Here is a 13,926-nt window from a genome sequence, read left to right as displayed (position 1 = left end):
GATAAATATTGGAAGCATAGGCTACTTTTATCTCATGCCTTGACATACTGTTTCATCAATCCTAATTTGATGTGCAAGGGTGGAAGTAGAATTTTTTCACGGTCAATAAGACTTACATTCAAGACATTTTTTGATCCTGGTTGTAGTTGTTTCCTTTCTGGCCAATTCACTGTATCCCAGTGTTTATCCCGTGCCCTGCTATCCCATTCGCATAGGAAACAGGGACATTTTGTATATCCTTTTTGTTGTTCCAGCAACAATCCAATGATCTTCAAATCACCGCAAATTTGTCACCCATGCTCGTGATATTTAATTTTTTCAAGCACCAACTTTAAGGTCTTGTATGTTTCAGATATTTTTGTGGAGTGTGCAAGTGGTACGGTTGCCAGAACATTTGTATTATGAAGCAAAGAATCAATAAAAACACACCAGTTACTAGGATCATACTCTTTCTCTCCCAATTGACATAGAAGATTTGAAACATCCGTACAAAATACAAGTTCATCTTCGTGAGTATAATACGTTCGGACTGTTATCTTTGAAAGGAAACTGCTTTATCAGTCCATCATAAACACTGCATAAGGGCTGGAGCTTTTAACACGTCTGTTTATTCAAGTGGTCTAAGATGAAAGACAAACGCTCAACTGTCTTATCTTCAATCCTACATACCTCGCGGTCTATTGCATATCTGGGGGAGTTGGTTATGAATTTACCAGGAAACCTCCAACTGCAAAATGAAAATTTAGACAGCAATAAACCTGTAATAAAATGCAAACAGTAACAAATCAAGTCACATAATTGTATTCTAAAAAGAAGTTGCACGAGAACATCTCTCAACATTACATCTTACGAATTCATGCAGATACTAAAACACCGAATTGCATCAAAACTAGACATGATAGGAAAAAAATAGCACAATTTTCTGAATCAGGGCAGCGATTTCCATAAGAATTACATATTTTCTATTTTACCACAAGATCATGTTGGCTAGTGTAATTTATCCATAAATACATGATCTAATTTCCATTCACCTTTAGTGTAATTGGGATGTTTCCATGTATTGAGTTTTTGTGGTTTTCTCATAAAATATGTAGATTTTGATATTAGGCCATGATTCCTGCAAAGATCAATGAGTTTTTGACCATTTTTGTTTGTTCTCTTCTGAGCAGGCCATTTACCAATTACATCACGGAATCTCTGTTCTCTTCCTAGTTGGGCATTAAAATCTCCAATTAATATTTTAACATGGTTTTTAGGAATGTTATTTAGGATATTGTTGAGTAAATCCCAATAGTTTTCTATCTTTACATGGTCTTTTAAAGAGTTATTTTATCATTGGTAGGAGCATGTGCATTAGTTATGGTGTAAATTTAATTAGTTGTCTTTATCATGAGTGCGGAGATCCTTGAGTGAGATTTAAACTTTTTTATGCAATTTATTATTTTGAGGCTAACCGAAAAGCCTATTCCAAACTGGGAATATCTTTTGTCACTCTCTTCCCTGGTATATCTTTGTAGAGTCTACATACCCTTGAGATTCTAGTGTGTCCTGATCGATGTTTCTAATATCCTGTAATCCCATAATGAGAATCTTGTGCTGGTCCATTATGTCTGTTATCACTTTTAATTTGCCAATTTGTAGAAGGGAACTTACATTGTGTGCTGCAAAATATGACATATGATTTGGTTAAAATTTTGACTTACAGGTAGGTTCAGTAGTCTTGTCCATATGTGGGTATTTCAGTGTCTCCGACTGCATTGGATCTTCAAGGTGGCAGCACACCATATCCGAGTACTGCCTTCTCTGACCATTTGGTTCAGATGGTGGAATATTCGTTTGAAGACTTTCCATAGTTGATTGTCGAGGTATTACCTGTGGTAGGACTAGGTCTGGAGTTACAACTCTGGATGTGATCCAGTGAGGTGAAAATGATTTATGAGTTGGTGGTTAATGAAGTTGTGAAAAAATTACAACTAAGGTTGGCTCGAGATGTTCTTTGGCTATCATTTTACAGCACTGAGCCAACCATCCTCCTTTCCCTGGGCCTGGGACTGGCAACAGCAACTACTGGGCTACTCAATCCACCCAGAAGTTACTGCAGGTGGAATTGATTATTTATCTATTTTGCTATTGTGCACACAGGTCAGTACCATCCAAATTCTTACTGTAAATAATCGATCAAATTGTAATTGTGCTTGCTTTCTGTTATTTCAGAAATCTGTGCTCTTTGAGTATTTACCTTTGCAAGCTGGAGAATCATCTGCTCGACTAGAGCTCATTAGCAATGATTTGGGGAATTACCCATATGACTTGATTTTGACAGCATTACCTGCTCCCACAGAAAAGCCTTTGAGATTCACAGCTCCTCTGGGAGGATCAAGTGTTACTGAGACTTATGTTTCTAATTTGACAAAGGGAAAAGTTGACTTTCACTGCAAGGTAAGTTTTTGTTTATGCCGCAACTGAATAATAATATTGTTGTTTGTTTTACATCATACTGACTACTTTTTCAGTTTTTGGAGATGCTGAGGTGCCATCATTTTGTCCTACAGGAGTTTGTTAAGATACCAGTAAATCTACCATCTTGAAGCTGATGTATTTAATCACCTTCAGGTATCATAGAGTAAGCCGAGATCAAATCCACCAACTTTAGATCAGAAAGCCAGTACTCCACTGAGCTACTTGTCTGTGTGCTGCAGTCTAAAACAACCTAGTCTTCAGAATATTTTAAAGCACATATTACTATAATAATAAGCTTTTGGGCTTTTGCTGTGTCAGAAAACTAGGTGAAATTCTTTACAACGGAATCTCAAGATTTTCTTCTGAAGATGCTGAGCAAAATTCTCTGCGAAATGTAAAGAAACGCAAGTTGGCAGGACAAGTTGGTTCAAAATCACTAGTGGGCTGAGACAGGGAAGTGTTCTATCACCAATCCTGTTTACAATAGTAATGGATGACATCATGAAAACAGCAAAAGCATATGGAGGAAGAGAAATTAACAAGATTGTAATTTGCATATGATATTGTAATTTTGGGAGAAGATGACATGAAGGTTCAAGAAAAGTTGGATGTGGTGAATGTGAAGATCAAAGAATGTGGATTGAAAATAAGTGTAGAAAAATGTAAAACTCTTGTTATGAATAGAGGGGAGAAGGAAGGGAAAGGTTAGATTAGACTTGCAGACAAGCCTCTGGAACTAGTGGAGATGTTCAAATACCTGGGGAGTGAATTAATGGAGAATGCTCAACTGGATGCTGAAATTAGTAAGAGGATTCAAGCTGGAAGCGTTTTTTATCATAGTGTAAGAAACATGTTATGGGACAAAGAATGTGCCAATGGAAGCAAAGGAAACTATGTACAAGATGTATTACGTACCCATAACAACTTACAGAGCAGAAACTTGGACAGTGACAAAGAAGGGACGAGAGTCGAATACAGGCAGCCAAAATGAAGTTCTAGAGGTGAATGATACAGAAGAGTAGAAGAGACAAAGCAAGGAATGAGAAAATCCGGGAAGAAGTTTGAGTTGAAAAAATGAATGATAGAATAGAGAAGAGCTGATTAAGATGACTGATGAAAGAATGCCAAAAAAAAAAAAAGTGATAGAAATGAAAATGCAAGAAAGGAGAGGCCGTGGACGACCATGGTTGAGATGGAAGGACACAATCCAACACAGTATTAGAGAAAGAAACCTGGACTGGGTCACAGTGTTGTAGGAGGAGTGGTGGAAAGACTGAAGAAAGTGGAGAGGAACCATATTTGCCCCTATCTGGCTACAGTTGGATAATGGGAAATGATGATGATGATGAGTATTATGTATTCTAAATTTTTATATATAGCATCCTTATTTGAGGCGGTCTGTTCCAAAACTTGTCTTATCCATCATAAGTGATTTTTCAAGAAAAGCGAAAAACCTGTAATTTTTGTAATATAAGTCTCATTTGTTTAAATGTATTACGACGCGTTCAAGTCCAATGTCATAGGGTCGTCTTACTGAAGAATTATAAATATAATTAATAGAACATCCATAAATTACATTTGTATTTTGGATAAGACGTGTTTTGGAGCACCCAAAAAATTTCAAAATATATTACCTCACACAACTTATTTTTAAACAAGAAAAATGAAAGGATTGAGAATATAATGTTGTAATAAAATTCACCAGTACACTCATGCACCTTTTGCTATCAGTATAATGATATTCACAAATAAATTAAACACAGCAGTGTGATTTATCATATTTACATCCTATCCATAGTATTTGGAGAGAATTCTTCCTTTATAGGCTATACTGCACTCACAATAGAAGTAACTTGAACAATAAAACATCATTTTGTTGTTAATCAAACTCTCAAATTTGTTCCCTCCTCTTGAGATCCATCACAAAGAACTTATGTTTCTTCAACAAGATTGTTTTCGTCTACAGAAATTGAGGTGAACAGATTCTTATAAAAAGAAAGCAACTCATTCCTGTCCCAATCCATTCCAAAATGCTTTTCAAGCAACCTTTTTACGTCCTTTACTTTGGCGGGATTCAAGTTTACTCTTGGCAATAATTCAGGTGGCATTAGCATTTCTCGCAGGCATTTTCCCTTTTTCATTACGGATTTTCCTAAATCGATGTCTGAGTTGTAATGAGGTTCTCCCCATAAGGGTGACATTTCCCTGTGAGTCTTTGCTAAAAACAAATCGTTTCACTGAAGAAAATTCAAATTGCCAAGATGCAGGCATTTTCATCATATCAGAAACCATTTTCCAATTGTTCACCGAGCAGTCTCTGCCAAACTTGAAGACTTCAGCATGTTTGCTAAAGATGTCTTCATATTCTGCTGGATTACAGATTATAGGGCATTTCCGTATCTCTCTCTCTTGACTTGAGCAAATACCCTGTCAGAGGGCAGAAATGAGTGGCCTGTCATAGGAAAGACCAATTCAACACTTTCTATATTAGGCGGAGCTGTGTGTGTCAAAAAATATGAGCACATTGCAATCGTTGTAGATTTGCGGTTCTGTCCTCCGCAGCCATCCGCACGAATTCGTATAGTAGTGAAGTTTGACAAATCAGTTTGTGATAATCGATGGTAAACTGCAGATGACGTTTCATTAGACCCCTTGTTGAATTCATGATCCATCCATGTGTATGTAAAAACATTCTCCTTTGTCAACTTGGCATGTGAGGTACCCCTCACAATGGTAAAATTATAGGTGTACAATTGGCGACTGTAATAGGCAATTTGATCTGGAACTTTTGGATTCACAAGATTCTTTTGGCAGTCAAATGAAAATATTGCCATGCTGTCCCTTTCTTCTTGGAGCTTTTTGAAAAAAGCTGCAGCCCTTAGTTTGTGTACTCCAAGTTCCAAGATTAAATCATTCTTCAGTGATACGTTCGAACTTTCAAGTTTAATTTTCTCCTTGAGCTCTATGCACTTTGAGCAAGCGTCAGTAACTGGTGTTCCGAATCCTATGTTGTAGCAACGCATAAAAATTTCACGGAAGAACCACCGCTTCACCCTCACTTCTTCAGGTGATTTCTTGTTATACATTTTGTAAAGCTTAGCAATGCTTAAATTTCCGGGCAGATACTGTCTGACCGGTGACTTTCCGCGGCAATAGTGACTTTCACAACACTGCACACTTTCAATGAAACGTTTCAGGGAGTGCCTCTTTTCAGTGTACTCTGGTTTGATCCTAGCTTCTCCCCTCTTTTCTGTTGGAAGTTTCCCTGTCGTGAAGTGATTTCTGGCAATCCTCTGAACCTGATCTTTGCTGACATGCAATACATTCAAGAATGTCTTTTGGCAGAACTGAATGTGAAACTGTTCTGTATTAGCAAGTTTTATATACCTTCCACAACAAGAGCAATATTTTCGGTCATCTTAATACACTCTATTCACAGCACAAAACTGCATGAAAGACTAACACAGTTCAACAACAACTCAAAGAGTGGAAAGACTGGCATAAAACGCGGGTATATTGTAGTGTGAGTCACGTGCTGAAATTATCCATTCCTATTGGTTGATTGTATATGGCGAGTTTTGGAACGACAAGCGCCGTGGATAAGGCGAGTTATGGAACAATAGCCTAAGTTTGGTGACAGATTTCTATGGGAAAAGGCGAGTTTTGGTGCTTAATTTTCTGTTAGAACTATCACAAACATCACCAAGAAGGCAATGCTACCTCTAACTCATTTTTTTTTTTAAATGGATAAGACGAGTTTTGGAACGGACCGCCTCATTTATTACCTACAGTGCTTCCACATCCTAATAGCATTATTTGCAAAGATAAACAATTTTGCAATATTTTCACTATAGCTCACTGACCCTATTCAGCATGTGCTAACTACTAACAATTTGTGCACTGACAAATTTATATTGCTCTTTTAAAAATATTATTTGGTTTAACATAGAAATTCTCACTATCTGGGATGGTATTCTATATCTTGCAGTGTGTATCATCTCCAAAGTGATTATGTTGTTATTCTGTTTGCCCCAAGGTGAAGAATCTTCCATGAATGCTTCTTGTTAAGTCACATGCCCCTAATGTTAGTTCAAGGTTCCTTCACCAGATGCATTACAAGTTTTTAGGTACTATTTTGTCTCTGTGCTATTCTCTCAGAGGTTAGTTAGCAACATGACCTAACTGTTAGTTTGAATTTATCCATCAGAGCATCTCTCGTCTTTCACAGGTTACCCATTGAATCTTTGTCAGCATTGTCAATTATATTTAATTAATTGTCCTATTTCAATTCATTAGATCATGTTCCAAGTTTCATCTGTGAGTCATTGTATGTACTGTACAGTTAATATTTCCTTTCCATAATAAATGATTTGTGTATGTCATATAAACAAAATATGCTATATTAAAATGTTACACTGTGTAACCGTTATTGGAACAATTATGCTTACACATAATAATAATAATAATAATAATAATAATAATAATAATAATAATAATAATAATAATAATAATAATAATAATAATAAAATATGAATATAGGAATAGTTGTAAATAACGCAGTGGAGGTGAATTCACATCAGAACATGGAATTGTGACGAGTATTTTTTGATATGCAAACTTACATCAAATACTAGGGAACACTTACAGGCCTAAAAATGACAACTAAGACAGGAGAGTGGAAGGTGCTGGAAACCCTGTGAGGTCTATGGGAACGTATGACATTGTGGGGAGAAAAGACTTACAAGAAACACCCTCTAGCTCAACTATATTAAAAATAACAAATGGAAAATTACAAAACAAGGTTAAATCACAAAGCAGCTGATACTTAACGCTTTGACAAACTGATACAATTACAAATCCGAAAACACAAATGAATGAATTGTTGAATTAAAAAAAAAGGTAAAAGACTTGAAATTATAAACAGCGGGAATCTAGGGCAAACTCGGACACGTTAAATTTATAAACTTTAAAAATGACATTAAGCAAGGAAATACCGAAAAACCAAATTAATTAAATTAAATTAAATTAAAGCAGAAAACATTGAGATTAACATTGAAATAGCACTTACCAGGGAAAGGCAGGGGTTCCCGAGGGAAACCCTCGAGCTTGCGCTCGCTAGGGCGGTCGGATGTAAATGACGCCGAGCACACGCATGAAAATTCTGAAGCCGGCAGAAAGTCCGGAAATGGCCTGATCACAACCGACCAATGGGAAACAATTTCCACTAGATTCCCTTTATTTTTGCCAATAGGAAATCTCATTCTAGCAAATAAAATTGCATGACCATACATGGTCATATTAAGATAGTTAGCAACTTCTCAAGATTTCCTATTGCAACACCTATTTCATCACCCATAACCGTGCGTGTGGTACAGGCAGTTTCGAATTAAATGTTAACAAATTATATCAGGATATACAGATCACTTAATCACTCTTGCAATGTTAACAACCCAATCTTGACGTTTTCTTAAATTACATTTTTACTAGTTACATAATTTTTGAATCAAAATACTTCTTGCATCTTGCAATGTTCATACAGTTCAATATTTCTTGCTTATTGCCTAAAAGGAAAATTATTACACACATATTTCAATACATAAAATAATTCCAGTAGAGTCCAGAGTTCCAACCAAAAATGAAATCCTACAGACACTTTAAATAAAAACTTTAAAATTATATTTCCACTATTGCAGTTCTCCGTCTCACCATATACTACACACTGATTTAGCGTAGAGGCTAAGAAACCAAATATGGGGAGCTCTGTAAGGTGTAGAGAAGCTGATCTTTCTTGGAGAGACAACACCAAATAATAAACTCTCACAGGTTATCAATGTGCGCTGTACCTTGTACAGTGACCTGTCACTGTCCCATAAAGAATTATCTTCAACTGAGCATGGAGAAAAAGTTTGCTAACTGCACGACCCCAGGTGATAATGGTGATAATCAATCCACTGTTGCTTATGGCGACATCAGTGGACCTACAGATTCCGGGAATTCACACTAAAATGATACAATGGTGACCCAAAGCATCCTGAAAAGCCTGGATGCAAAAGCTGGAATATCTGCCCAAACACATGAACATAGCACAACATTTTGCTGACAACAGTGCAGGAAATTCGAGTCACAAAGTTACAGCATCCTTAGAGGAAAAGTAGGCCATCAGGTAATGAAGAATGTATCTCATGTATGTATGGGATTTATGGTCGGTCACAAGTTACTCAACTCAGTTGTTGACTTTAGCTCCCCACAGTCGAGTATCCATCTTCTCTCTCAAGTCTGCTAAATACAGCTATGCTTTGATCAGTGTACATGCTCCAGTCAACCAGGTCAACTGATCTAACCCAGAAAAAATGGACAAATTCTGGGAGAGCTGGGGGATATTCTCTTTAAAATTCCAGAGAGACATACCACCAGACTGCTAGGTGACTTCCGTGCCTAGTTTGCGAAAAAGAGAAAGTATAGAAATATAGTGGGCAACTATCCAGCGTACAAGCAGACTACAGTGGAACCTCGATTTTCCATTTTTGGAGGGAGTACGAAAAAAAAAAACATGTACAACACGGGAAAACGGAATATCCAGGAATGAATGAAAACCATCCAACAATTTGGCTAAACATCACAAAAATGAAATATGTATAATTATAATCTTACAAACACTCCTAAACCAAAACAAACCAAACTACAGCCCCAATGGGCCTTTGCCTGCCAAACGACTGCTGCTCAGCCCGAAGGCCTGCAGATTACAAGGTGACACATGGTCACTGTGACAAATCCTCTCGGCTGTTATTCCTGGCTCTCTAGACCGGAGTTACCATCTCACCATTAGATAGCTCCTCAATTAAAGATAATCACATAGGCTGAGTGGTCCTGGAACCAGCTCTTATATCGAAGTAAATTGACTGACCTGGCTGGGAATCGAACCCATGCCCTCCAGGTAAAAGGGTGACAAGTTAGACAATGGGACCAGCTTCAAACATTAATTACCAGTACGTGAGTTAAAAATCTTTATACTTTATATTCAGTTTTACTGGGGAAACTTTGTCATTACCCGTGAAAACTTCTTTCAGTTTAGCAACTTTAATCAGCCAAACTCTATGAAAAATCTTATAACGCCAAGCCAAACAACAATTGATCACAAGTAGTTTTTAATTCTCTAATCTAATAAAAAATAAAGCACATCAGATACAAAAGCACCCAACATGATGGCGAAATCCCTTCTTTTCTTAATCTTCCATTGTAATTTGTTCTCCGGTACAGTATATTGAATACTGTTCATAGTCAGTTTGTGGAAATCTTGTACCACGTAAATTAGGCCTACATTAAATTTTAAAGATTATTTTGAACTCTAGTATATGGTTTCGAATGTTAAGTATCAATTCTCAAAAGTTCTTGAATGCATTATATTCAGTTCTGCTCATCACTAATCACAATCAAATTGGAAAGAGAAAAAATATCATAAAAACTTCAGAAATTATGGTTATTCATAACCTCGAGCTCAGCTGGAAAGTGCGCTTGGTGCACAAGTCAGTACAAGTTGGAAATTAAACAAACTAGTTAAATGTAATGTGCACAAATAAAATGACTGCAGTTTTTATGACATTTTAATAAAATCATAAAATTCTCAGTCTTATGTTAGGACCAAAACAGTAATAGGCAATCCCAAGGCCTCCCATGGCTTTATGTATGTAAGGTGCAACATCTGTTCTGGTCTCAATAACATAATCATAAGCAAATTATCACAAAAAGAATTTATTCTATTATCACACCTATTCAATACAAACCACGTGCTACATGGGTGAAATCTACATAATACTATATACACTTCTCAGGGACATGTTTTGCCCCTTGTTAAGGGCACAATCAGCATGTAGGTAACCTTAAGATCAAATGTCTGAAACATTATCTATTCATACAAGGATTACACTGAAAAATACGTTACCCCTTAAAAACATCTTAAGTTAACATGTTACAATTATAATATAAAAAATGCCACATTACACCCTAAGAGTATTGAGATTTGATATTGTCTATACTCGTGAATGAAAATGGAAAAAAAAAAAAAAAATGTTAATGAAAATTAAGAATCTGCAGATCATTTATATTGGTATTATAAATTTACTCATTCGGGACAAATATTTCAGATTCCCTATGGAATCAACATCTATATCATCTGATGGCCAAGCAGGCATCAATTTCTGGTAGTGAGACAAAGTCTCTCATAGTGCATTAGCACTGCTGGTGGCTTCAAGTAGCTTACGCAGTGGCCTCCACAGTATGCACTAGTCATGCGTCTTGGTAGGTGTGCTAGGTACCAACTGATGAGCCCAACCTAACACACGGGGGTGAAACGCTGGCAACCAGGAATGAGTTGGCTGGAAAATTTATAATGTCCAATAATGGACCATTTATATTGGTGTTACTCAGCTTTAAACCACCCCTTTCACAAGAAAGCAGATCTTACAGATGCAAACTACTATGGAGGGATCTCTCTCCTCCCAGTAATGTACAAGGTCTTCTCTAAGGAATTACTAACAAGGGCAGATAATCAACTGGACTGTGAACTGAGGAAACAACAGGGTGGCTTTAAAAAGAGCTGATCCTATGCTGAACAAATCCTTAACCTCAAAGAAGTTCTGACCTACCCCAAAAATTAGAAGCCTGAAGGTAGTATTCACTTTTGTTGATTTTAGGAAGGTCTACAATTCCATGAACCAACAAACCTTTAGTAAAATACTGGAGTAACTAGGACTAGACAACAAAACCTGACTGAACACACTCAAGGGTTAAACTGAGATGTGAGATTTCACAAAGATCAAAACAGAGGTCAGACACTCTTTATCAATTGTGTCCTTGAATAAGTTGTGAGAGAATGACAAAAGAAACTGGTCAACTTAGGTTGCCAGAGTGGCATCTACGTTCATTACATGGAGGAAAGGCTTAAAATAGAGTGCCTGGCCTTTGCAGATGACATGAAACTGATTGATGAATCTCTGGAAATAGCAGAGATACAGATCACCTGTCTCTGAAGGCAGACAGCCATAGCAGAACTCCAAGTGTCACTAGAGAAAACTGAATACTTTACCAACATCAATGAGGTTAACAGAGAGATGTTACTGGAACAGAGAACAAGCAAGTGGATAAATTTAAGTACCTCGGTGACTGGATTGAACTCTACTTGTCAGAGCCCTCTCCATGATAGTTAATAAGCCTGAACTGGACTATCAACTGACTTAAAACACGCACAAGTGATTTCTGTCATGCAATCTGAAGCTGAAACACTACACATCAGTTGTCTGCCTGGAAGCCCTATATGCCATGGAGTTTCTATCACTAGACATAAAAGTCTTCATTGAAAAACGGGAATTCTCAAAAACAAAAAACAAAAACAAAATCCATGGCCTGATACTGGAAGATGAGGAATACCAGACACATCACAATTCAGAGCTTTACTCTCAGATACAGAGGATCTATATTATAAGATTGAACTTTCCTATTGTGTGAGCATAGCAAGCGTGTTTATAGTTGTGTAGTTATAGTGCTCAGCACTATAGGCTGTACACTAAAAATGCAAATATCGCCGCTCTATCTCATCACTGCTGTCAACTTGACTAGTTACATATTGAAATCACAAGACTCCATCAACAAACTAACTTCAGTGTAAGTATCAATAACGGATGTTCCCTTACCCAAGTAAATGATCAATCAAGACATTTATAATCAAGTGAGCTTTCAAGCTCAGTGAAGAATTAAGGAAATAAACTCTCTCACCCTCAATCAATTTAATGTTATATATTTCTGCCTTTATTTTGATAAACGCATTACTACAACCATACCTGGCAGTAGGTATAAAATGCCTTTGGGAGTGGCAACCCCATCATAATAATAGCCTATGTATGGTACTAGGAAATCAATCTTGTAAAAGGCTAGGGCGCCCCTGCTTAAAGCGTCGTACAGTTCTCAGGGCACTGGGATAACTGTGTGAAATGGGTGACCAGTAACCAACATTAAGATAGCAATAGTAAATCTTATGACCCTGACAGGAAAGGCAGAGGATGCAGAAGATTTCATAGAGACGGAGAAGGTGGAAATGATAGGGCTGAATGAAGTGAAATGGAAAGGACATGGAAGGAAGAAATTGAGGAAAGGATACATATTATACTGGAATGGTGGCCAAGAGGCAATAAACAGAGTGGGACTAATCATTTCGAAGCAATTGAACTGGTGGAATATGTTAGTGACAGAGTAATGAAGATTAGACTAAAAATGAATGAAGTGTATGCACCACAGATGGGAAACAGGGAAGAAGAAGATATTGAAGGATTCTTTGAGAAAGTAGAAAGAGAAATTTCAGGTGTAGAAGTGGTTATTATGGGAGATCTGAATGCACAGGTCGGAAACGAGAGACAAGGAAAGGAAGAAGTCGTCGGACTATATGGATATGGGGAAAAAAATCGTGAAGGAGAGGAACTAATGGACTTCTGTGAAAGGAATGGACGTATAGTGGGGAATACATGGTTTCAAAAGAAAAACAGCAGGAAAATTACGAGAAGGAAAGGACAAATTCCAGGAAGTTGATGGATGTGACGGCTTTACCAGGAGAAGCATTTAATGGGGACCATAGAGTTGTGGTGGCAAAATTACGGTTGGGAATAATGGAAAACTTAAAGAGATAAGAGAAAGCAAAATAAAAGTATGGAAACTGAAAGACAAAAATGTACAAGAAAATTTTCAGGAGAGATTGAAGCAACAAATCCCAGTTACTGAAGTGGAAAATGTAGAAGAGGAGTGGACCAAATTTAAAAAGGCATTTGTTAGTGCAGCAGAGAGTGCTTGTGGCAGGACATCTACAAGAGTGAAAGAAAAGGAGACACCGTGGTGGAATGAGAAAGTGAGGAAAGTGGTGAAAGAAAAGAAGACAGCCTGGCAAAAATGGAGCTGAAATCAAACAGAAGAAAGCAAAAGGAAGTATCTCAACAGCAAATGGAGATGTAAGAAGGTGGTAGGAGAAGAAAAGAAGAAGAGTTGGGAAGAATTTACACAAAAAATGGAAGTGGATATAAGTGGCAGTAAAAGGATGCTGTATGGACTTACAAGAAGAGGACAGAAAGAGTTACCACAAAGCTAGTGAAAAAGGAAGATGGGGATAAAGAGAAGATGGAAGGAGTATTTTGATAAGCTATTGATTATGAACAAGAGTACATGGGAGATAGAAGCAATACAGTGTGAGGAAGATGATATAACAATGCGGGAGGTGGAGTTAGTGGTATAAAAGATGAAGATGGGAAAAGCAACAGGGATGGATGAAATCAGTGTGGAAATGATAAAGGCTGCTGGACTTGTTGGTATGCAATGGCTGTACCAACTACTAAAGTGTATGTGGAAACACAAATGTGTACCAGAAGACTGGAAAAAAGGGACAATAATACCAGTGTTGAAGAAAGGGGATAAGGTAGTTTGTGGTTGCTA

The 13,926-nt window shown here is 37.2% G+C and overlaps 1 protein-coding gene across 1 annotated transcript in view; it reads left to right on the top strand.

Moving 5' to 3' along the window:
- The window catches only part of LOC136877675 (hydrocephalus-inducing protein homolog), a 127,024-nt gene that overhangs the window by 69,264 nt on the left and 43,834 nt on the right, over positions 1-13,926 (top strand). Inside the window, exon 9 of the mRNA XM_068228701.1 lies at positions 1,979-2,439. Within this exon, the coding sequence (XP_068084802.1) occupies positions 1,979-2,439 (461 nt within the window). The remainder of the gene's footprint in view (positions 1-1,978; positions 2,440-13,926) is intronic.

Source organism: Anabrus simplex, chromosome 7 (assembly GCF_040414725.1).
Source record: "Anabrus simplex isolate iqAnaSimp1 chromosome 7, ASM4041472v1, whole genome shotgun sequence".
NCBI lineage: Eukaryota > Metazoa > Arthropoda > Insecta > Orthoptera > Tettigoniidae > Anabrus > Anabrus simplex.
Note: the sequence above shows the minus strand (reverse complement) of the source record. Positions and strands in the feature narration are given on the sequence as shown.